The sequence below is a fragment of the Meles meles genome, chromosome 13 (genome assembly GCF_922984935.1).
Source record: "Meles meles chromosome 13, mMelMel3.1 paternal haplotype, whole genome shotgun sequence".
Lineage (NCBI taxonomy): Eukaryota > Metazoa > Chordata > Mammalia > Carnivora > Mustelidae > Meles > Meles meles.
The window spans coordinates 30,241,391-30,266,833 of NC_060078.1; the positions used below are offsets into that span (position 1 = coordinate 30,241,391).

The 25,443-nt window shown below is 37.4% G+C and overlaps 1 protein-coding gene across 2 annotated transcripts in view; it reads left to right on the forward strand.

The window, feature by feature from the left end:
• VPS26A (VPS26, retromer complex component A) overlaps positions 1-17,941 on the forward strand; it is a 30,182-nt gene extending 12,241 nt beyond the window's left edge. For both annotated transcript variants that reach the window (XM_046027665.1, XM_046027666.1), the window contains exons 3-9: positions 2,762-2,837; positions 3,978-4,134; positions 4,708-4,872; positions 7,672-7,778; positions 10,388-10,456; positions 13,908-14,050; positions 16,133-17,941. In XM_046027665.1, the coding sequence (XP_045883621.1) occupies positions 2,762-2,837; positions 3,978-4,134; positions 4,708-4,872; positions 7,672-7,778; positions 10,388-10,456; positions 13,908-14,050; positions 16,133-16,246 (831 nt within the window). In that variant the 3' untranslated portion in view covers positions 16,247-17,941. The remainder of the gene's footprint in view (positions 1-2,761; positions 2,838-3,977; positions 4,135-4,707; positions 4,873-7,671; positions 7,779-10,387; positions 10,457-13,907; positions 14,051-16,132) is intronic.
• The last annotated feature ends 7,502 nt before the right edge of the window (positions 17,942-25,443 follow it).

Genomic DNA, 25,443 nt, shown 5'->3' on the forward strand with positions numbered 1-25,443 from the left:
TAAACAGGTATACATTGTCTTACCTTTCTCAAATTACTAATAGCAAAGGGAAAAAATAGTAACTGTAAATTGGTAGATCACCTTCACTAAGTGATCAAAGTTAAAAATAACCACTTGGCATCATGTACTTCCTAATAAGATACACTGAGAAGGACACAACTTCATTTCTGTGGTATTCTTTCCAAAAATGCATAAGCTGAGTCTGACTGTGATAAAACCTCAAACCCAAATTGAGGGCTGTTTACAAAATAAGTGACCTGTATTCTTAAAAAAAAACAAACATCAACATCAAGAAAAGCAATGACTGGGGCGCCTGGGTGGCTTAGTTGGTTAAGCATCTGATTCTTGATTGTGGCCTAGGTCATGCTCTCTGGGTCCTGAGATTCAGGATTCAGTCCCATGTTGGGCTCAGTCCTGAGTGTAGAGCCTGCTTAAGATTCTCTCCCTCTGCCCCTCCCCACCTACATGTGCACGTGCTCTCAGAAAAGAAAGTCAGTCAATGACTGAGAAATGTTTGAGATTAAAGGAGACTAAAGAGACATAACTATATGTAATGTGATTCTGGATTGGAGCCTGGACAGGAGAAAAAAGGGAGTAAAGTACATTATTGGGACAATTGTTGGAATTTGAATATAAACTATGGAGTTATAAGTTTCCTGATTTTGAAAATTGCACCATGATTAAGAGATTATTTTCTTGGGTACACATGAAGTGTTTATGGGTAGAGGAGCATGATATCTTCAAATTATTCTCAACTGATTAAAAAAAAAGTTGTATATATATGCATGCACGTCTATATATAGAGAGAGAATATAATTTATAAATTATATAATTTATATATAATATATAAATATAATAAAATTATATTTTGTCATATGTGACAAAATACAAACATGGTGAATCTGTGTACAGGTTATGTGGGATTTCCTTGTACTATTCTTGGCACTGTTTTATGTTTGAAATTATAATAGAAGTTACGGAAGTGTAGCAGTTAGTATTAATATTCTTTAACTCAGTTCACAATCTTAGTTGCATTTATATTTCTATGCTCCATTGCAGAACAGCTTTTAAATAAAAATGCTTGATTATGCCTACCAACTCTGGGATCCTTTGGATTCCAGAATATCTTGCATTAGTCTTAAAAGCAACTGTGTTTTCACATCAGTGGGAGACTAAGGACAATTTCAGAGTTTAGGCAATTTGGTAGAAAAATGGAATGACTTTGAATTTCTGCCTTAGTAGTATGGTGTCAGAGTGTTTTCTGAAGAACTGTAAATTTAAAAATATCAGATACAGCCATGTTTCAGTGAAGGCATTCCCCAAATCTGTTGCCAGATAGACATTTTTAAAAGTATCGTGTATTTATGTGCTTTATTAGTGTAAATGAGGGAATAGTTCTAATTACTGCCTGGCTTGTGAAATAGTTGCGAGTTAGGCTTGTATTATTTGTGGTTCAAACCGAAAATTCAACTTGTTAGTGTGTGAAGCCTCTAACTATACTTTCTTCTTTAAAATAAGTATTTTTCTGAGTTTGAAAGTATTAGTTGCCTATTGTAAAAAAAAAAAAAAGCAAATCTTGAATACTACAAAGAAAACAGAATTACTCATACATTCCAGAAGTAACTGTTTTAATAGTATTTCTTTTGTGTAATCAAAAAATATATAATTGGCATTATTCTTGTATACAGTTTGACCATGCTTCCTTCATGTAACATGTCATGCACATTTTCCCACATCATTAAAAATTCTTTGATCTTATTGTTTTTAAACTTTAATAATTTTCCATCATATGATGTACCACAGTTTATTTAACTATTTACTTCTTTCTCTGAGATGTTAATTTGGAAGGCAAGTAACTAACTCATTCTCGTTACAGATATGGAAGATTTAGAAAATTGAATATTTTATTTAATAGATTTACAAACAGAAGTAACTGGATCTCTGTTTTTATTGGCCCTTGATTACTGTTTTCTTTTGAGAAGGATTATTTAAAAAAGCTTTTAAGAGTCATGTTAACAATATTTTTTATAGTAAAGAATAAATCTGGAAGTGTGCTTTTTTGTATGTTAGTTAATCTTTATAAACATTTGGAAATTTTAAAAATATGTATGTACTTTATAAATATTTTGTCAAATTAAAAATTATAATTAAAAATTATAAAATCAAAATTTATAAAATTAAGGCTTCCATTTGGCAGATGTGAATTTCGGATTTCATGGTTGTATATTTCACTTCAAAAATATGTAAGATAAATCATAAAATTTCAACCTTTAGACATTCTGTTTTTAGAGTGAGTAGCAGATTCAGGGGAATAAGTGTTGCTTTTAAGCTTAGGATTATAATAATATATTTTTGGTTACAAAGAGCTGAAAATGATCTTTAGGTAAATTCTTGAAATTAGTGATTACCTTACATTAAAACGTAATTGTGTAGAATTGTTTAACTATCTGACCAGAAAACACATTTGAGTGGTTGCAGATTTTTCCTTTTTTTGATACTTGAGTCTTTATAGCTCTCCAACTTATAAAGGATTCCTTCCTACAAAGCAGGTGCTTTTAAGTGTATGTTTAAGTGATTGTATATGAGTAAGGTATACCTTCTCTGGTGCTGTAAAGTCATAATGATCTCGGTATGTGGTGGTGTCTCAAACTTCAGAAATGAATCCCTGAAATACTTATATATTGCATTCATCTGGAAGGAATCTGTTAGTAGGCCCACTCAAAGGATTGTTAACATCTTTTACAATTTCATGTTTTGGCAGGTAAACCTAGCCTTTAAGCAACCTGGAAAGAGGCTAGAGCACCAAGGAATTAGAATTGAATTTGTAGGTCAAATTGGTGAGTTTTAAAATAGTATTACTTTTTTTTTTTTTAATGATAACTGAGTTTGAAGAGGGTTGGATTTGGCACTTAAATTTTGAATTAGAGATTAGTTTCATGGAAGGAAGGAATTGATTTTGGATAGTAAAAGAGAGGATTTATTTTATAAACATTAAATCATATTTCTTTGAATTGTATTAAATAATATTTGACTCATCCTGCCTATATTTGTTATTAAACTTAACTACTAAAAATGAAAGGAGTTATGTAAGTTACCAGCCTTGAAAAATAATTAGTAAATTAGTTGACTCACTGAAGTTTCCATCTGCCTTTTTTCACCAGCTTTACAACTACCAGTGTCACCTTCATCCTTCACTTTCTAATTACCCATGCCATTTGTCTTCCTAACCTAATGTGAGCCTGTAGCCAGACTCACCTGTCAGAAAATTGCATGTGAAAAGGAAAGGTGTAATTTTTTTCTTGACTTAGATCACATTGTGTACATTTCCACACATGTATTTCAGAGGCATTCTTGGTGTAGTAGGAGTTAAACTATATAAATCTTTTGGTACTGCATGTTGAAAAAGAGAAAAGAAAATGGGTCTTTCTAATACAGTATACATAGTTTTAAATCTAGCTTTCTAAGATGGACTACACATTTTTAAAGTATCAAAATTGTATTTGGTAGATATTTGTTTATATATCTATTCCAGATCAGATTATACTTGAGGGGCAAGTTATAGTAATTCTCTGGTAGTTGATAAATAAGTCTTTTGTATATTATAGTGTTATCAAGATAATATATTTGCCTAACTAAAGCAAAACAACGAATGCTTTTAGCCTTGAACAGAGGAAGTTCAAATAGTTGCTGGAAATGTGTCTGTTAAAGCAGCTTCATTTTGGGCAAGCCCTAACTACATTAAAGGAATGAATACATCTTTCATAATAGAAATTTTCATTGTGCTGTGTGGCTCGAATTTTTTTATGCCTAGGTGGAGCTTAATGAGGATGATGGAATTTATGTTATAGCTCTAGTATATTAGGGACAAGTCCAACTAATTCTTTTGGTAAAAATTACTTGCTTTGGAGATAGAAGTTTGGGTTTTAATGAAATAGATATTAAGTATAATTGGTCTTTTTTTGCTTAAAATTTTGTAGAACTTTTCAATGACAAGAGTAATACTCATGAATTTGTAAACCTAGTGAAAGAACTAGCCTTGCCTGGAGAATTGACTCAGAGCAGAAGTTATGATTTTGAATTTATGCAAGTTGAAAAGCCATATGAATCTTACATCGGTGCCAATGTCCGCTTGAGGTATGAATGTGTATTAACCATAGATGGTGTCAAAACCAGAAAGTAATGGCTACTATCAAATGTCTTATTAGAACTTTAATTATAATTCTGGACTGATAGACTTCAGATTTTTAAGAATTCTGCCACATATTTTGTCTAACTAATGTCCACCTGAGGTAATAAGAGCCTTCTATCGTAGATTTAAACACCGCCATCATGAGAAGTTTTAGTTATATACTTCCTTTGTATGAATCTTCCCCTAGGTACTTCCTTTGTCTTGTAAACAGAATTACCTTAAAATCCATTAGTTTCCCAGCATATCTCATTTGGTATATGGTAGGAAGTAATAGATTTCCTCAAGTAGGCATGACCATAGCACTTCAGATGCATCTTAAAAAGCACATACACTCTTCTTAAAATTGCACTTTGTATTTTTTTTTTGAGGGTGGAGGCATTTAAAGATCAGAATTCTTTTGTGAAGTAAGTTGATCCCAAAGGATCAGCAAGGAGAAAGCTGAGTTGCAGTTACTGTTTGTTTGTTTAAAATACGAAAATTTATCATAGATTTAACTTACCTCTCGGTTGACTTTGTAGGTATTTTCTTAAAGTGACAATAGTGAGAAGACTGACAGACTTGATAAAAGAATATGATCTTATTGTTCACCAGCTTGCCACATATCCTGATGTTAACAACTCCATTAAGATGGAAGTAGGCATTGAAGATTGTCTACACATAGAATTTGAATATAATAAATCAAAGTAAGTATCTTTAACAACAGATAACTTAAGAAATAAGCTTTTCAGGGCTTTGTAAATTGGTCAAAGTAAAGATAGAATTGACATTAATTTGATGTTAACAGCCTAAAAATCTCTGAGTGGAAAGACTATCTTCTTGACTCAGTGCAGGTGTCTTTCATATTCAATTCCTAATAAGTCTCTGATTGGTCATTTTTTGTAGAGGATCTTACTATCTCAGGAGGCAACTAATCCCTTCTCTCTGTAAAAATTTTCCTTACTAGGTTGTTATAACTTTATCCTAGTCATCTCTTTAAACAAAATACTTTTTTCTGCCTGCATAAGTAGTACCTTTTCATTATTGAAAATTTTGGCAAGGGGCACCCAGTGGCTCAGTGGGTTAAAGCCTCTGCCTTTGGCTCAGGTCATGATCTCAGGGTCCTGGGATCAAACCCCTCATCGGGCTGTCTGCTCAGCGGGGAGCCTGCTTCCCCTCCTCTCTCTGCCTGCCTCTCTGCCTGCTTGTGATCTTCTCTCCCTCTGTCAAATGAATAAATAAAATCTTAAAAAAAAATTTTTTTTTGGCAATGTAGTGGCACCTGGGTAGCTCAGTGGGTTAAATGTGCACCTCTGGCTCAGGTCATGATCCCAGGGTCCTGGGATGGAGCCCTGTGTCCAACTCCCCTCAGTGGGGAGCCTGCTCCTCCCTCTCCTTTCAGTGTTCTGTCTCGCTATCTCTCTCTCTCTCTTTCTCTCTGAAATAAAAAAAATGAAATCTTTTAAAAAGAAAGAAGAAAAATTTTGGCATTGTGAAAGATCCCATTTTTAACTTTATTATTTTTATAAATTTTACCACTTAATCACAATTAAGATCTCTTTCATATCTTTTCATAGAGAGGGAAAGGTACGTATTATGTTTATATGTGTTGTGTTTTTACAGAAATGGGCTCATGTTTTGTTTATTGTTTAATGCCTTTTTAAAACTTTATTATGGAAAAATTCAAGCATAGACCAAAGTGTATGAACAGTACAGTGAATCCTCAGCTACCCAGTGCCCAGCTCCCACTCAGTGCACTGTCAGATCTGTTTTATCTGGATCCAGCCCTCACACTCCCAATAGATTATATTGAAGCCAACTCCAGACACAGAATTTCAGCCATAAAAATTGTGTATCATTTTAAATATAATATTGTTATATCTAAAAATATTAATAATTTCTTACTATCTGTATATATCTAGTCAGTGTTCATGTTTTACTGATTATCTCATAAAATGTCTTTTTTCCCCCCACATGCTTTATTCACATCAGTATCCAGACAAGATTTGTTCAAATCCAGGGCATCCGGACACATGGCATTTGGTTGTTCGACACTTAAATTTCTTTTAATTTAATTTATAAGTTTCCCTCCTATTTTTTTTCCACTAAAGTTTATTTGTTGAAGAAATGGATGTATATTCTTTCATCACCTTCCTGTGTACTCTTCTGTTACATGACTTTTTTAGTTGTCGCTCACCAGTTTATATCACTAAAAATGTGATAGAAGCATGCCTTCAGAGTCTTAAATTATATTGTGAATAAAATCATCAAATTGTTTAGGACCTAAAACTTGTCATTGGAAGCCTCCCTTCAAGCCAGCATAATTACACTGATCAATTCCTGGGATGATATTTTGAGAGTCAAATCTGGGAAAAGGTTAAAAAGCCCTCTGGGGATTGTAGTAATTTCCAGGTTTATTTATTTTTAAAGATTTTATTTATTTATTTGACAGAAATCACAAGTAGGCAGAGAGGCAGGCAGAGAGAGAGGGGGAAGCAGGCTCGTCGCTGAGCAGAGAGCCCGATGTGGGGCTTGATCCCAGGACCCTGGGATCATGACCTGAGCTGAAGGCAGAGGCTTTAACCCACTGAACCACCCAGGTGCCCCAATTTCCAGGTTTATTAACATGTCATTTCAGAGTACATGGGAAGGGACTTTGATGACTAGCTGTCATAGCAACAGACTCAACCTGTGGTGTCTCTCTCTATAGGCAAGTGCTTTGTTAGCTGCACTCTTCTAGCACTTAGAGTAAGAAGGACACTAAATTCTTGTGTAGAGTTTTAATGTTCAGAAACATCTTTACACACCAAATAAATATTGCAAGCATAACAATCTTAATTTTCTGTGCTTAAGTTCTTTGGCAACTAACCTCTAAGTAAAGGACACGTAGTTAATAAGGCAAATTCTTCTCTTTGAGGTATGTTGATGGGCAAGTAAAAGCTTGATTTCTATTTTTATCGTAAAATGGTGAATATTTTTTGGAAAAAAAAAAGTTAAATGATATGGATAGTCAAAATGGTATTTTTTTAAAAAAGACTTAGTATATTTGAGAGATAGAGCATGAGTGTTGTGGGGGCAGAGGGAGAGGGACAAACAGACTCCCCACTGAATGAGGAAATGGACGCAGGGCTCGATCCCAGGACCCTGAGATCATAACCTGGGCTGAAGGCAGGTGCTGAACCACCTGAACCACCCCAGAATGGTATTCTTAAATGGTTACTGTTACAAAGATATCTACTAAAGCCTTTTGGGACATATTTTACTTTTTTTTTTTTAAGCTTTGTTTACTTATTTTAGAGATAGAGTGGGAGGGACAGAGGGAGAGAGAATCCAAAGCAGACTCCACACAGCCTAGAGCTTGACATGGGCTCAGTCTCCCTATCCTGAGATTGCAACCCGAGTCAAAACCAAGAGTCTGATCCTTACCCGACTACACCACTCAGGCGCTCCTTTTGATTGCTTTTTAAACTGATATTTGGTAAATGAGGTATGTTCTTTCCCCAAAGGTATCATCTAAAGGATGTGATTGTTGGAAAAATTTACTTTTTATTAGTAAGAATAAAAATCCAACATATGGAGTTGCAACTGATCAAAAAAGAGATCACAGGAATTGGTAAGTCAAAAAGAGTATTTGAATTAAAATTCCTGTCCTAAAATTTTTTAAATCTTAAAATATTGTTTAGATATACAACAAATATACTTTATTTATTTAATAAATAAATATTTATTTATTTATTTATATAAATAAATATATTTATTTATGTATACTTTATACAATATTGTATACAATATATTGTATAAATATATATGATAAATATACAATAAATACACAAAAATACAAAATATTGGATACTAACTTTGAGACTTAATATTGCTTAATATGTATGCTTTTTTAAAAATTAATTTTTGAATAGGTTATAAATTCTCATGGTTCAAAAAGTTTAAAAGATTATATAGTAAAAAGTGTCCTATTTGTGTACTCCAGCTACTCATAGGTCATATGTTAAAAGTTTTAAAATACTTCTTGATATTTATACATATATAGTAACTATCCCTATATTATACTTTTCCCCCTGCTTTTAAGTTAAATGTTTATGTATGATATGTATTTTGCTTTTTTGCTTAATATATCTTAGAGATCTTTCCCTATCAATGTGTGGAGTACTTCCTCATCTTTTTTATAGTACTTCCTTTCCATGGGTATACTAGAATTTAACTAGTCTGCTACAGGTTGTTTCCCGTCACTTGTTACTCCAAACAGTACTTCACTTAATAACATCATTTTGCATGTGTGCAGCTGTGTGTGTGAGATAAAAATCTTAAAAGTAGAATTGTTCTTTCAAGGAGTATATTCATTTGTAGTTTTGGTACATAACAGTTTGTCCTCTTTAGGGGTTGTACCAATATGTATTATTACCTGCAAGAAATGTAGAATTTTTCTCTATGATTTTATTTATTTGAGAGAGAGAGAGAGAATGAGCAGGGGGAAGGACAGAGGGAGAGGGAGAAGCAGATTCCCCACTGAGCAGGGAGCCTGACGAGGACCCTGGCTGGGGTCATGACCTGAGCTGAAGGCAGATGCTTAACTGACTGAGCCACCCAGGTGCCCCTTTTCCTCCTGTTCTTACCAATACAACATTAGAAAATTTTTAGCTGATCTGTTGGGTAGGGGAAGAAAGTTCCTCATTGTAGTTTTAATTTAGTTTTCTCCTTCTGAATGAGGGTAAGCATCTTTTCATGTGTATAAAAGCTATTTTTATTTCTTTTCTGTATATATTGCCTATATCCTATGTTCCATCTCTATTGAATTATTAGTCTTTTTTGCTGATATGTAGAAACTCTGTATATATTAGGGAAATCAATTCCTTTTTCTGTATTAAAGCAGCAAAAGAGACATCTGGGTGACAGTTGATTAAGGATCTGCCTTTGGCTCAGGTCATGATCCCAGGGTCCTGGGATTGAGCCCTGCATCCGGCTCAGCGGGGAACCTGCTTCTCCTCCTTCCTCTGCTGCTCTCCCAGCTTGTGCTCTCTTGCTCACTCTCTTTGTCAAATAAATAAATAAATCTTTATAAATAAATACATAAACATAAATAAATGCAGCAAAAATTTCTCCAGTTTGTCTTGCTTAGGATGGTTTTTGCCATGTAGAAGTTCTTTTTGTTTGTGTCGTCAGATTTACCAGTTTTTACTTCTATGGACTCTAGGTTTTGTGCCACAGAAAGGCCTTTTTCACATGGAGGTTCTAAAAGCAATTTACTGTGCTTTGATTCTCCTAAAATAATGTAGTTTGGGGATTTTGTTTAAATTTTTAATTTCTTTGGAATTTGTCTTGATATAGATTCAACTTTAGTTTTTTCCAGATGGCTAACCAGTTGCCCCACAATTATTTGTAACTGCTTTTTAATTTTAATTAGTATATAGATTTAATTCGGTCTCATTTGTTGGATTTTTGCTGAAAATAATTTTAGGCCACGCTTTTTAAGAATTTATAATTGAAATCATAATTAGAAACATCTGTGATTTCTTAATCTCTATTTTCACCTAATAAAAGTTGAGGTGATTTAAAGATACTAAAATCAAATGTCGGGTTTCTTTTTGTTGTTTAAAAAGAAATTAGTTAAACATTTTTTCTGGTTAAAAATTGTGCTGATTCTAGAAAAGTTTAAATAAAAAATCTGTACTCATCATTCAAAACAGTTTAATTGTCTTTGCATATTATATATTTTACAACATTGGAATCATTAATGTATGTTTTGGTATACTTTTTTCATTTTTACAGAGTTTTTACAGGTGTCTGGGTCAGATAATCTCTTAGAAGATGAACACCTAAATTTAAAAGAATTATGTCAATCAGGTTCTCAATTTGATGTTTTCTCCATGTTAGAGTTAACTGACTGAAAGAAGACAGTTTGGGTATTGCAGAGAAAACTAGCATGACAATGGTTATTTCTTATGTATATTGCTAGTTTGTTTTTTTTTTTATTGCTAGTTTTGATAGAAGGAACTCTATGGAGAAGATTCTGAACTATATATATTTGGTAAGAGAGTGAAACCTTCAGTCGCGTGATAAGTATGTTAAGTGTAGATCAAGAAATAGAAAAGAATAGTTTTCACAGAATAGGAAGATAAATTAGTACTAAAATAAGTAATTGGAAAATATAAGGTTGGAAATTGTATTCTGGAAATATTTAACTTCATGTCATTTACATTATTGTGCTAGGACCCAGTACTACCACAGAAACAGAAACAATTGCTAAATATGAAATAATGGATGGCGCACCAGTAAAAGGTAACAGACTTCCATTTACTTCTTTTGTGTGATAGGTGGTACACATAGCAGTGTTCATGGTTGTTTCGTTTGGAAGTATTTATGCAGTGTAAAAGTATTTGTGAATTCTTTTTTTTTTTTTTTTAAGATTTTATTTAGTTGTCAGAGAGAGAGCGAGCACAGGCAGAGAGAATGGTAGCAGAGGGAGAAGCAGGCTGCCTGCCGAGCAAGGAGCCCAATGTGGGACTCGATCCCAGTACGCTGGGATCATGACCTGAGCCAAAGTCAGCTGCTTAACCAACTGAGCCACCCACGCGTCCCAGTATTTGTGAATTCTTAAATGATTTTTATAATGATGTTTTTAAAATCATCTTTGTATAGATACTAAAAGACTGTAATAGTACTTTCAAGTCTGAAATAAGGTTTAATTTTTTACTCAGTTTAAATTTTAGTATTTAGAGACTCCTGGTGGCTCAGTTAGTTGAGCCTCTTTCTCTTGATCTCAGCTCAGGTCTTGATCTCAGGGTTGTGAGTTCAAGGCCGACACTAGGCTGGGCAGTGGTCTCTATGCGGGGCGTGGAGCTTATTAAAAAAAAAAAAAGAAAATGTGTATTTAGTATTTAGAAGAGACATTCATATATTATCTTTTCTCTGGTTCTGAATTTATAATACTTTGTCTTCTGTTACAATAGTTTATCTTGGTAAGTCTTTTTTATTCATGCTGAATACAAGGTGCTGTAGAGCTGAGCATTAATTTCTGTGGGGTTCTGTAGTCCTTATAGCCCCCAAGAAAACAAGCATTTTCATTATTATCTTCAGTATCCAAGATAATAAAGCCAGTATTTATAATTTTACTTTTTTTAAGATTTTTAATTTTTTTTTTTTTTTAAGTAATTACTATACCCAACATGGGGCTCGAATTTACAGCCATGAGATCAATAGTCACATGCTCAGGATGCCTGGGTGGCTCAGTGGGTCAAACATCTGCCTTGGGCTCTGGTCACGATCCCAGGGTTCTGCTCAGTGGGGAGCCTGCTTCTCTCTCTCCCTCTGCCTGTCGCTGTCACTGCTTGTGCTCTCTTTCTCTCTCTGTCCAATGAATGAATGAATAAATAAAAAAGTAGCTGTCGGAGTGCCTGGGTGGCTCAGTGGGTTAAAGCCTTTGCCTTCAGCTTGGGTCATGATCCCAGGGTCCTGGGATCGAGCCCCGCATCGGGCTGTCTGCTCAGTGGTGAGCCTGCTTCCCCCCTCTCACTCCGCCTGCCTCTCTGCCTACTTGTGACCTCTGTCAAATAAATAAATAAAATCTTAAAAAAATAAAAATTTTTTAAAAAAGTAGCTGTCATTTATTGAGTGTCCACTGTAGGTGAGGCATTTGTACTCTGAGGTGCTCTGATGTTTCCTTTGACTTAGGTGATGGTATCTCTCTTACTCTGCAGATTAAACTGAGTTACAAAGAGGTTAAAAAACTTGTTAAAGGTAAAGTATAGGGGAGGCAGACCTTTACCTCTCCCCATCTTAGTATTTCAGCTGGGACTCTCAGAAGGACAGATTAATAAAGGAAAAAAAGTTTATCAATGCATGCAATGCACATCATGCAGGAAAAACCTCAACAAAAAATAACCAAAACAGTGGCTTAGAATTTCAGCATATATAGCATCTTCAAAAAAACAATAAATTTTGAGATCTAACTGGACAAGGGAAAGTAGTTGTAGGCTTCCAGGGGTGTAGCAAGCTGTGCGAAGGTAAATAAATCTAAGGGAGGAAACAAATGGAGTAAGGTTTATTTGCTGATTCCTGATCAGCCATCTCTGGGCTAATGAGAATACATCTTCGTTAAAAGAATTTATGCCTGCCTTGGGGCGCCTGGGTGGCTCAGTGGGTTAAAGCCTCTGCCTTCCGCTCAGGTCATGATCCCAGGGTCCTGGGATCAAGCCCCGCATTGGGCTCTCTGCTCTGCGTGGAGCCTGCTTCCACCTCACTCTCTGCCTGCCTCTCTGCCTAGTTGTGATTTCTCTCTGTCAAATAAATAAAATATTAAAAAATAAAAATAAAAAATAAAATAAATTTAAAAAAAAAGAATTTATGCCTGCCTTTAGGCAGAAAATAGGGAGCCTTTTCTGCTCTTTGCTGCTTTTCAATTGCCTTCAGCTCAAAATAATTTTTATGTCAAAGAGGCAGATTTTGTGGTGACATAATCTGGTTTCCTTTAATAGCTGATCATTGCAGAATTGGTGTTTGAGCCCAGGGCTTTCTAACTTCAAGACCCGTGTGTGTGTGCATGCGTATGTGTGTGTATGTATGTGTATACTCCTGTTATGCAAGATTACTTCGTAAAATTTTGGGAACCACATAGTTTTTTGTTTTGTTTTTAAGATTTATTTGACAGAGAGAGATCACAAGTAGGTAGAGAGGCAGGCAGAGAGAATCCACACAGTTTTATGTAACGTAATGGGTCATGTATCTTTCAGGAAATGGATGTGCACGAGAAAATTATTACATATAAAAGATTCAAAACCATATGCAAATAGCTACCCTTAGGAAAGAAGCCACGAGAATCTGAATAGTAGTCTTTTTGGTAACGAAGGAATAATCTTCATTTAGAACATGTTTGTTGCTTTGGGTGAATTAGTTAAATAAGTATCGAAAAACTTACTCACATGATTAGAAATTATGGTGAACTTCATGAAGGAATAACCAAACTACTAGAACAGCACTTACCTGCTGGCACTATTCTGAGCATTTTACATATATTAACTCATGCAGTCCTTACAGAGCTCTACAAGAGGGATATTACTGTTATTCTCCATTTCATAGATAAGGAACTTGAAACAGAATGGTTAAGTGACTTGGCCAGGGTCACACAGCAAGTAAGTTATAGAGGTGGCATCTGAATCCAAGCATTCTGACTCTGGAGCAGTGGTTCTCATCTAGGGGCAGTTTTGCTCCACCCACCACCCCCTGAACATTTGCTGTTGCCTGGTTATTTTTGGTTGCTGCACTTGGGGAATGCTGCTGATATCTAGTGAATAGAGGCCAATGATGCTGCAGTTTATAGGACGTTACCCACAGTGAAGAATTATTGGGCCCCAAATGGCAGTAGTGCCACTACTGTGAGTCCTTGGTCTAAAGATTTTGTTACGTTGAGATGCCTGAGTGGCTCAGTCGGTTAAGCGTCTGCCTTCATCTCAGCTCATAATCCCAGGGTCCTGAGATTGAGCCCTACATTGGTCTCCCTGCTCAGCAAGGAACCCACTTCTGCCTCTGCCTGCTGTTCCCCTTGCTTGTGCTCTCTCTGGAATTCTCTGACAAAATCTTTAAAAAAAAAAAAAAAAGCTTTTGTAGCTTTTGTTAGGCTGCCATCTCATGAAAATATGAAGTGTTAGTGTCTTCTCTATAATGCTTAGTTCTAGGTGTTATGTGACCATATTTAATCATCTTTAGAATTAAATGCAAATTGCTTTTCTTTCAGGTGAATCAATCCCAATAAGACTATTTTTAGCAGGATATGATCCAACCCCAACAATGCGAGATGTGAACAAAAAATTTTCAGTAAGGTACTTTTTGAATCTAGTCCTTGTTGATGAGGAAGACAGAAGGTACTTCAAGCAGCAGGTACGGTGCCATGTAGGCTGATGTTTTGTTCTATGGCAGTTCTGAAAACACCTGGAAAGCACAAACCTTTCTCAGCTTTACAGTACTGAGCAAGTGGGCGGTTCTGTGATAAGGAAGTAGGTGTGACTGTAATAGTGTTGTGATAGATCTCTTCTGTCATTCTACAGGATTCCAGAATGGGCTGTAATTTGGCAGAGCTTCTATTTTTCTTTTGAAAGTTTTGTTTTTTTATAAAAATAATACCTACATTTGTTAAAAAAATTAGGTAGTAAAGAACAAGACAACAAAAATTCCACCACCATTGTGATTAGTTTTCCGGACAAACTTGTATATGTGTATTTAGATCATATGTGTGCTGTGTTTTAATTTGCTTCTTGATTCAGTAGTGTCTTGTAAATTTCAATTATCACTTTAAATGATTTCATTAACTTGATGGATTCTGGCTTTCCATTCTGTTGTAAATTTACCTGAGATGACCCAAATCTAATTTTTTTATATGAAATATTTATCATAGAACTACTTCTTTTTTTTCAGTGAAGATTGTGATTGGAGTGCTCTTTTATGAATCAGATTAATAAATATTTGAATTTCATTTGAGTACTCAAAACTAAATTAGAAATTGCTTTGCACTGAGTATTGTGAAGACTATAAAAACTATGTTTTATAAACATACTTTGTGCTCAAGGTCCTCACGTTGCATATGTATGGAAAGAGAAAAATTATAAAAGCTAATTAACAGAAAAATTATAGTTTGACAATAATTTAGAAGAGAGAAAATTTTATGCTGATACTGCCATTATGTTATAAAATTAAACATAGGGGGGTTCCTGGGTGGCTCAGTGGATTGGGGCCTCTGCATTCGGCTCGGGTCGTGATCCCGGGGTCCTGGGGTCAAGCCCCGCGTCGGGCTCTCTGCTCGGCGGGGAGCCTGCTTCCTCCTCTCACTCTCTGCCTGCCTCTCCACCTACTTGTGATCTCTTGTCTGTCAAATAAATAAAATCTTTAAAAAAAAAAAATTAAACATAGGTAATTTGTAACTCAGGATAGAATAGGGGAGCCTGCATGCCTCAGTCAGTTAAGTGTCTGACTCTTGATTTCAGCTCAGGTCATGATGGTCATGATCTTAGGGTCATGAGATCGAGTCCCTCATTGGGCTCTGCTCTAGGTGTAGAGCCTGCTTGGGATTCTCTTTCTCCTTCTGTCCTCCGCCGCGTAAAAAAAGATAGATTATGTAAACTTTACAGGTTCCAAATCAGTTACATATTGTAACCCTATTGAGTAAATACATTGCTTCCCACAAGCATTCATTTGGGTGTTTGATGACCAATATAAACAGCCTATCATGAGTTTATAAAGCAGAGTTAGGGATTTTTTAATTTTAGGAATTTAAAAGAGATTTCAGGATGGATTGATTGGAACAGCATTTGAATAGGCAGAGGAATAAGTATTTGAAGAATATATAGGAGAAATTGCAGGGCAAGTTTATTTGGAGTGCACTGGAGGAGAGCGTTAACTGTTTGGCTGGTGGGGGAACAGATTGATGTTGGTAACTTGGATAAAGGTTATGAAGGATCTTGAATGCCTGGTTTGAGATTTATCCTAGAGGTGCTGAGAACTACTGAAGTGCAATCCAAGCAGTGTTTTAGACTACTCTGGTAGTGACTGGAAGGACGGGTTAGAAAGGGGCCTCAGGCACTGGAGGCAGAGGCATCTACCAGGAAGCTCTTTTGGTGTCTAAGGTTGAAGTGATAAAGGTTTGAACTTGGGTAAGGGCAAAATAGCAAACCAAGGACAGATTTTAGGAATTCTTTAAAGCATTTAATAGCTAGAATTTTGTGCCAGATTGGATTGGTGGTGGTGGTGTGCATCGCTGCTGATGAGAGAGGAGCGGCAGGGTTGGCAGAAGGGGTGGTCCGAGATGAGAATTGTAAGAAGGTAAGTCACACAGCAAAGAGAACAGCTTTTTCGGGGGAAGAATTTAATTTTGTTTTAGTTAAAATTGAAGTGGCATTATTTCCATGGTGAAGATTTAAGGCATAATATGAGAATATTAATTTGTTGATGTCTTGCATGTTTTACTAGGAGATCATTTTATGGAGAAAAGCTCCTGAAAAGTTGAGGAAACAGAGAACAAACTTTCACCAGCGATTTGAATCACCAGAATCACAGGCATCTGCTGAACAGCCCGAAATGTGAACTGAATAGGAGAAAAAAAGAAAAGCAAAAAACTCCTATGTCCATTGAGATGAAGTTCAGCTCGTTAAAGATGGCTGCAGCTTGTGGGGGGGGGAAGGCCAAAACTCCATTTATAATAGTCTTCCTTTATCTTACAGTGCTGCATTTATTTTATGATACAACTAAATGTTCTTCATGTATATACATTAAAAAAAGCGCTTTCTTTGAAACACTGGAACTTTCTTAAGCTGCCGATTTTTTCTTTTTTTTCTTTTTTTTTTAACTGCATACTTTGACCTGATGATAAGCATCCAGATATGCATAAACATAAACATTAAAGATTTTCATGTGAGTAGGCTGGTATTTGTAATTTTGCTTTTCTTCGTAATGTTGATTATACTTTTCTCCTTTCTCATGCTAACAATTACCTCTATTCTCTACATGCAAAAAATTAAATAGTTTGTGTTCAAGTAGAAATAGAAAAATTGACTGGGCCTTACATCCGGCAAAATTTAAAACATGGCATCTCAATATTTTTGAGAAATACAGTCATGTTTCTACATGTGTGTTTGAGAAATACATATGGAGTGTTTCACTGTAGGTGCTTTCAATTTTACCATTCCGTGGCTTCCTGAATTGTATCCTCTTTGAAGTCTTCTGTGGTGTGAATGTTAAAATTTTTCCCTGAGATTATGTGGCATGTCACAGTGGCCTGCTTTCTTACCTGATCCTCCCTCCCTCCCTCCATCCCTTCCTCTTTTCTCTTCTGTTCGTTTTCTTTCATTCTTTCCTTCTCTCTCTCTCTCTTTTTTGCCATATTAAGTAACTATTTTGCTACTACTATCCAGCAGGTACCACTGTATGTTTTCTGCAATGTAGAGTTGACTCTATGTTGGTGTTTTAGTTAAAACTATATAATTTTTCTATAACTACTTTAAAATTTTTTTTTAATTTAAGGCATCTTTTTACCACATGCATACAAATATAATTTTCTTGCCTTCACAAATACTCTCTTCCCTTTCCAGGAGAAAGTTTGAGGATGGGGAACTCAGGAGGACCTGTGAAGTACGTAGTTATCTAGATCTGGATAGTTTCATGTTTGTGAAACTGGAACTTTGGCTAGTTCAAACTGAAATGTAATTTCACCCACTCTTTTTAAATTTTGCTAACACTAAATTCAAGTCATTTGTTCAAAGTTCCAAAAGAAGGTTTTAGTCATCTATTCGTATGCATGGGGTCTGATCTCAGATACACTAAATGTGGGGTGCAGGAACTAAAATGAAGCCTGCCGTGTGAAACTACTTTCACTAAGGGTTCACTGGTTTTTGTACCAATATTTTTTTATAACTTCAGCGCAAGTCCTGTCAGTTAACCTTACTTTATGAGTAAGCTAAGTAACCCAAATTACATTTCTTTAAACCTGTTTACTACTATGGCACTTTGATAAAATGGTCAGTAACCAACTTCATTACCGGCAAAAGGTTCCATGTACCATGTGCTGGAGCATCTATTTTAAATGTGGCTATCTGTGAATGGTAATGTTTTCCTTCATGTAAGTGCCTGTTCAGAGTTTCAAAATTTAAAAATGCCAAATATTTTCATGGTCACATGCATGTAGTAATCTAGGAAATATTCGAAGAAATTTTGGAAACCAATTGTGTTTAACCAGCCTCAAATTGTGCAACCCTGATGTATAATAAAGGATTTGAAATGATACCAAGCTTGCTATTTGAATGATTAAAATAGTTCTATTCTCAATTCTCACTGTCAGATTTATCATTGAGGACAGGATTGCTCATAGTTTAGGAAGCTATTAAATGTGACAAATTTTTATAAATGTGTTTCAATTTCAAATAGTTATATAATGCTTTTAATTAGGTGGCTTAAAGCAGTCATAAATAAGATGCTTATCAGTCTGCTTCAGACTTTGTTGCATAACCAATTTGAAGAATAAAAATTGGAAATTAGTATTTGATGAATTGAGTAAAAAACTAGAAATAAACCAAAAAAGAAATTGGTGTCTTTAATAAAAGGAGCAGGGGCTCCTGGCTGGCTTAGTTGATAGAGTATGTGACTTTTTTTTTTTTTTTTAATATTCATTTAAGAGAGTGAGTAAGCAGAGTAGGGGAAAAGGCGGGAGAGAATCCTCTAGCAGACTCTCCACTAAGCATGGAGCCCAACATGGGCCTTGATCCCAGGACCCTGAGATTATGACCTGAACTGAAATCAAGAGTAAACTGCTCAACTGACTGAACTACCCAGGTACCCTGAGCATTGCGACTCGATCTCAGGGTCGTGAACTCAAGCCCTGGGTTGAAGAGATTATGTACATTAGTTTTTTAAAATACAATTTCCATTGGTTCTCAACCTTGGATGCATGTTCAAATCACTTTAGCTTTTTAAAATAACCATGTCAGGTTCTACCCAGACCAGTAAAATCAGAATTTCAGGGGCCAGGGTCACAGTGTTAAAAAAACATCCAGGGTGGGGCACCTGGTTGTCTCAGCTGTTAAGAGGCTGCCTTTGGCCCAGGTCATGATTCCAGTGTCCTGGGATTGAGTCCCGCATCCTTGCCTGCTTCTCCCTCTCCCACGCCTCCAGTTTGTGTTCCCTTTCTCTTTGTCAAAGTCTTTAAAAAAAAAAAATCAGAGTTGGGAACCACTGTCTAAACCATATAAATGGTTGTTTCCATCATTAGCGAAGAGTTGTGGTTTTTTTTTTTTTTTTTTTTTTTGTAGTTTTGAACTTTTTTTTTTTTTTTAGATTATTTTAGAGAACATGCAAGCAGGGAGAGAGGGTGAGGGAGAGAATCTCAAGGAGACGCCATGCTGAGTTGGGAGTTGGATGTGGGACTCATGATACTGAGGTCGTGACCTGAGCCGAATCAAGGGTCAGACACTTAACCAACTGAGCCACCCAGGTGGCCCTTGAACTTTATTTTTTAAAAGATTTTATTTATTATTTGACACACAGAGATTACAAGTAGGCAGTGAGGCAGGCAGAGAGAAGGGGAAGCAGGCTCCCTGCTGAGCAGAGAACCTGATTGGGTCCTGATCCCACGACCCTGAGACCATGACCTGAGTCGAAGGCAGAGCCTTAATGAACCCACTAAGCCACCCAGGCGCCCCAAGAACTTTTTTTTTTTAAAGATTTTTATTTATTTATTTGACAGAGATCACAAGTAGGCAGAGAGGCAGGTAGATAAACGGAGGCTCTGAGATCATGACCTGAGCTGAAGGCAGAGGCTTAACCCGCTGAGCCACCCAGGCGCCCCCAACTTTTATTTTTTAAGCAGAACTAAAAAATACAAGAGGGACACTCTTTAATCATTTTGAATTTCTGTTAGCAGGATGTGATAGCAAGAATCTAATGAAATAAAATGAACAGTCATGGGGGGCTGCTATCTCTCTCTGCCCCTCGGTACCCCCCCTCCCCCATGCTCTTCTCTAAAAGTAAATCTTAAAGGCACCTTGGTGGCTCAGTTGGTTAAGGATCTGTCTTCAGTTTCGGTCATGATCCTAGGGTCCTGGGATCCAGTCCCATGTTGGGCTCCCTGCTCAGTGAGGAGTTTGCCTCTCCCTCTCCCTCTGCCCCACTTGTGCTTTCTCTCTAAAATAAAATCTTTTTTTTAAATTATTATTTATTTATTTGACAGAGAGAGATCACAAGTAGATAGAGAGGCAGGCAGAGAGAGAGGGAAGCAGGCTCCCTGCTTAGCAGAGAGCCCGATGCGGGACTCGATCCCAGGACCCCGAGATCATGACCCGAGCCGAAGGCAGCGGCCCAACCCACCGAGCCACCCAGGCGCCCCTCTCTAAAATAAAATCTTAAACAAAACAAAACACAAACCATGAACAATCAAATCAGTTTTATAAAAAAACTAGAAATTTTGCAATTCTTAACCCTTCCAATCAGGTCATGTTCAGTTTACATTACCAAGTTTTCTTTCAAGAATGATTGGTAAATTATCATCTACTTTTCCTACTCACACATTTCCTCTCCACTTTACCTTGCAGTACTCAATTCTAAAGACCAAAAAGCATTAATTTGTCATATTTAAGGTTTTTAAGTTATACATAAACATGGAGGTTAATATTTAGAAGACGTTAATTCTAAACAAAAAGCACCCAAACTAAAGTTTTTAGAGTTTGTAAATCCAGTACCCTGGGCTTTTAAAGAAACCACAGTGGCAAATTACAGAAATAATCACAATTCCTTTTAAATGCAATCATCAGATTAAAAACTAGAACACTTAACTGATTCTACCTTAGACGCTCTTAAATTTGAGAAACAGCTCCCAAAGGAGTTTTATTTTGAAATCATAGAAGGCAAAAGTACATAATTAGAAATAAGTGGTTGAAAAAAGAAAGAAAGAAAGAAAGAAGTGGTTGGCAGGCAGTTGTTGAGGAGGAAAAACTTTTCTTCTACTTTTTTAGATCTTAGATTCTGTGTTTGGGAGCCTGCTGGTTAAACAAGCAAGGGTAAAGTCTGACTTAATGAGTATGAGGGAGTTCACTTAAAGGGATAGTTAGAATTTGGGGCCTTATCTTGATAGGGGAAAGGAGGTGAAGGACATTTATACACGACTTCTTAATAGGGGAGGTTGGGAGTAGAAAGGATACTTAAGGGAAAACAAATGACTTAAGAAAGATAAATGGGCCCTTTGGAGAATTGATGGTAGATAGAACAGTTCTGTGACAAAGTCTGTTTAGGTATGGTGCCAACTTCTCACTGTACCTGGTAATGTCATCTTCCCTGGTAGCTCCCTGAGAGGGGGTTTATGACAATAAATTTTTGCTTTGAGGCAGATAGAGGGTTTCAGGAACTCAAATGCCTGCTCTTCAAAATTGTTATGCCACAGTGACATATTCTAGAGCCCTTCATCAATGGGGATGAAGCAAATGGAATACTCAATTCTAAGTACTTAGGTGAGTCAGTAACATCTTCTTTTCATGCCTTTTATATTCAACAGAATCTGCTGAACAGACCTAAAGGCACTCTCCAGGGGCTTATACTAGCTTGGATTGGAATATAACATATTTTAAGTTTCAAATCAAAAACATGAGGAAATTGTGCACCATTTAACACACCATTTTTAAGGCTTGGGGGCCTTCTATGAGCATAATTCTTATGTCACGCCCCTGTAAATCTTCAGTGACTCCATTCCAGGAGAAAGCTTATACTCTGTACTACAAAAGACCTCCAGTTATTCTAGACCCCTTGGAGAATGCCCGCTCTCCTGCCTGCACTCCACCTAGCTTTTTGTAAGGCTCTCCTGGCCAATATTGCCAGACACCATTTCCATCTCCAAGTCAAAAAGCTACAGATGTTCTCTGTTTTGCTGCCGAGGTGTGCTGTGCTCATCTCCAGGACTGCGCTTACCACACTTAATAAAAGACTTTTAATTTTATGGATTTTAAGCCTCTTGCCTCGGTCTTGTTTTAGTGTACTTTGTGCTTATGACATAATATACACTGGGTATCTGGATAAATGAGTGAACCTTATTTTCCTAGTGATTATAAAATTAGGTGTCCTCCTTTAGAAAAAAGTCTGATGAGGGACAGAAACAGAAAATGTCCACCATTAGCCCAGAAGGCTGACCTATAGCCTGCACAGTTTCAATAAGAGTCAGATATGTACTGGTTGCTACATTTTAATTTTTTAATTTTTATTTATTTTTATTTTTTAAAGATTTTATTTATTTATTTGACAGACAGAGATCACAAGTAGGCAGAGAGGCAGGCGGGGGTGGGGAAAGCAGGCTCCCCGCTGAGCAGAGAGCCCGATGCAGGGCTAGATCCCAGGACCCTGGGATCATGACCTGAGCTGAAGGCAGAGGCTTTAACCCACTGAGCCACCCAGGTGCCCCTGGTTGCTACATTTCTAAAAGGTCTTGTGACAAGGGCACCTGGGTGACTCAGTCAGTAAAGCAACCAACTCTGTATTTTGGCTTAGGTCATGATCTCAGGGTCCTGGGATTGAGCCCTGTGTTGGGACTCCCTGCGCAGCAGAAAGTCTGCTTCTCCCTCTGCCCCTCCTCCTGCTCACATTCTCTCTCTCTTTCAGATAAAAAAGTATTTTTATATTCTTTAAATATTTTATTCATTTATTTGACAGAGTGATAGAGCACAAGCAGGACGAGCAGTAGAAGGAGAGGGCCACCCAGATGCTCCCAAAATAAATCTTAAAAAAGTCTCATGACTGCCTCTACATCTCACTGAGTTAATACTGAGCTGAATGATAAGCAGTAGAGAAATATTATGGAAGTAGTTCTATGAGAAGAAATTTGAAGAAAACACTTATGATCTAATACTCCCTGCACATCCCCTCCCTTGAACACTAAGCAAATAACCATCACCGGCTTCATACAGCAAAAATGCAGCCCTTTCTGCCCATGGGTCCTGTCCCTGTGCTACTTAAACTTACTAAGTTGTACGGTAAAACAGCTCAGGAATTACTTCTTGACTATCGAGCTCAACGATCCCACAATTTTGGTGGCCTGTACAGGGATTATGGGATGACTCCAAGAGCCCTGGTGCAGCTTGGTGAGCCTTCTTTAGCCCTGGTCTTTGCTTTTTCATTTGTTCCTTTTCAGAGATGTTCCGAATAGTACAACCCTTTGGAACAGGTCTTACTAGAATGCTCGGGAGAGAACCTCTTGCCCATGCCAACACCACAGGGAGGGACAAACTCCTGCCACCTGGCTGGACACCAATACATTGGCCGTAATGGTGTTGGGCTCAGAAATCAGGCTCTTCCTCTTTTACCTGTTAATACTTGCATTCTTCTCAGGCATGGGACAGCCATACATGCCATTAGGATGGCCACGAATCTTAAGACAACTGTGTAAGGTTTCTTCCTACATAACCCAGTGTGACTCCTTGATGAACATAACGTCTGAGACATGTCTGACTGTGTGCTTCCTGAAAGGGACCAGAGCTATTGCCCAGTTGGGGCATTCACCCAATGGGGGATCACTCCCTTGGGACTGGGTCATGGATGAAGCTCATGAGAAGGTTGTGGAACCCCTGGGTTAGACAGGGGTTCCACACTTCCATTGTTTCATGTCTCTCATTTGTCCTTGCCCATGGGCTGTTTGGCATTCTCAGTCCTGCTCTTAGAATGAAAGTACTTCTAGCTTATATATAACAATTTAGTATAATATAAAATAGCTTCTCCTTCCTAACGAAGGACAGGACCTTTACCCCATCCATTAATACTAGATCCAGAGGCTCCCAAAGCGTATTATTATTGGTCTCCAAATACATTGGCTCCCCCAAAATGGAAAGAGGCAGGCCCAGTCTCTGTGGTGTTTCAGCCCATTCACCAGTCCCTATTGTAGTCTAGGATGCAATGAGGAAGGGAAGGGAGGTCGACATCACTTCTCACGTAGTACAAATGTGTCAACGTGGTCAAGAACATGGAAGCCTCCCGCCACCCTGAACCCCAGGAACTTGTGGCAATATTCCTGTTGGGATGCCATTCTGAAGCCGAAGGGGAGTTTGGGTAGTTAACGTACTCTCTTCATTTTATAGGAATGGACTATGAGATCGGCTTTCTCAATCCTGAAGGATTCTGTCTTGGGTTGTCTTCTAGTATATTGGAGTCAATTTGGATTTAAAGAAAAAGCACCCCATGCTGTTGGACTATAAAATAAATCCAACCCCCAAGATGCACAGCTCTTTTGTAAACGGGGTGCTGTCAAGATCCTTGCATGCCTGCCTGTTTTCCCTAAGTCGCTCATCTCCTCTTTGCTGCTTCTTTTGTGTGTCAGATCTGCAATATGCTCTTGAGAGGATTGGATGAGTGTCTGACTCTTGTATGTGGGTTTTCTTCATCATTCGTTTCCCAGGTTAATGGTTATGATAATTGGAAGCAATTATCTGGTTAGTTCACCTTGGGACAGGGACTTTAAGGAATATTCCCCAGCAAGTGCCAAAACTCCCTTTGTTTTGGGGAGGTACCTTGTCTTCCCTGGTCCAACATGGACTGCCTATTTTCACCTTTTTTTAAAAAAGATTTTATTTATTCATTTATTTGAGAGACAGAGAGAGAGCACGCACACACAAGGTGGAGCAGCAGAGGGACAGGAAGAAGCAGGCTCTCCTCTGAGCAGGGAGCCCATGGTGGGGCTGGATCCAGGACCCTGGGATCATGGCCTGAGCCCAAGGCAGACGCTTAACGTCTGAGCCACCCACACGTCCCTAACTTTTCTTTGGTGGAAAACACAAAATGTCTGTCTGCTCATCTGTCGGAGCTGAGGAACTTTAGGACCAAGAGTCCTCTTTCTCTGCCCTTTGGGCTTTTACCTGTCTCCGGTCTTGCCAGCAACATCTCACCTACTCTGCCTCCACTTCCCCCTCCTGTTCCTGCACCACCATGTGCTGAGCGCTTACAAAACTGGCTCCCGAGGGTCCCCCAGGCTCTTGGCGCCATTGCCTCCTGCTCCTCCTACCCTCACTATCAAGGAGAGAAGAGCACCCCACTTCTGCTTCCTTCAGATTTCCCCCACTGCTGCCTCAGGTAAAAGTTGACAGTGGGGAACAAACTGACTGACTTCTAGTGGACTCTGAAACATATTCAGTATTTAAGCTCATTTAAATTCATTAGTTTAATTAAGGTAGAAATGTCTTAAGACTTCCCAGCATTAAAGGTAAAACTTTTATTCTACCAAGGTTTACTAAAGGTCAAATAAGCTCTTGTTATTGCTATTGCCAGTTGTCAGTGAAAAATGACTTAATATGAGGGTCAATTGTGTTTATCACATCAGAGTTTACCAGGGTAATTGATAAAAAAAAATAATTGTTTAAAAAAAAAACCGAGTAGGGCACCTGGGTGGCTCAGTGGGTTAAAGCCTCTGCCTTCAGCTCAGGTCATGATCCCAGGGTCCTGGGATCGAGCCCCGCATTGGGTTCTCTGCTCGACAGGGAGTCTGCTTCCTCCTCTTTCTCTCTGCCTACTTGTGATCTCTGTCTGTCAAATATAAAAAATAAAATCTTAAAAAAAAAAAAACCGAGTGGGCTAAATAAGAAGGTTTATAGGTAAAACTCCTAATTAGCTTTCAAAATCTTTGGTAACCTGAAATTTCAAAGTTTTGCTGAGTTAAATGATAAATTGAATTCATTGGATATCTAAGTCTCTTCCAGATAAGATAAAATACTAAAGCATTGGTTACTGGACGTAGGTTTGTCTACTTTTGGCTTCTTATTGCAGAGAAA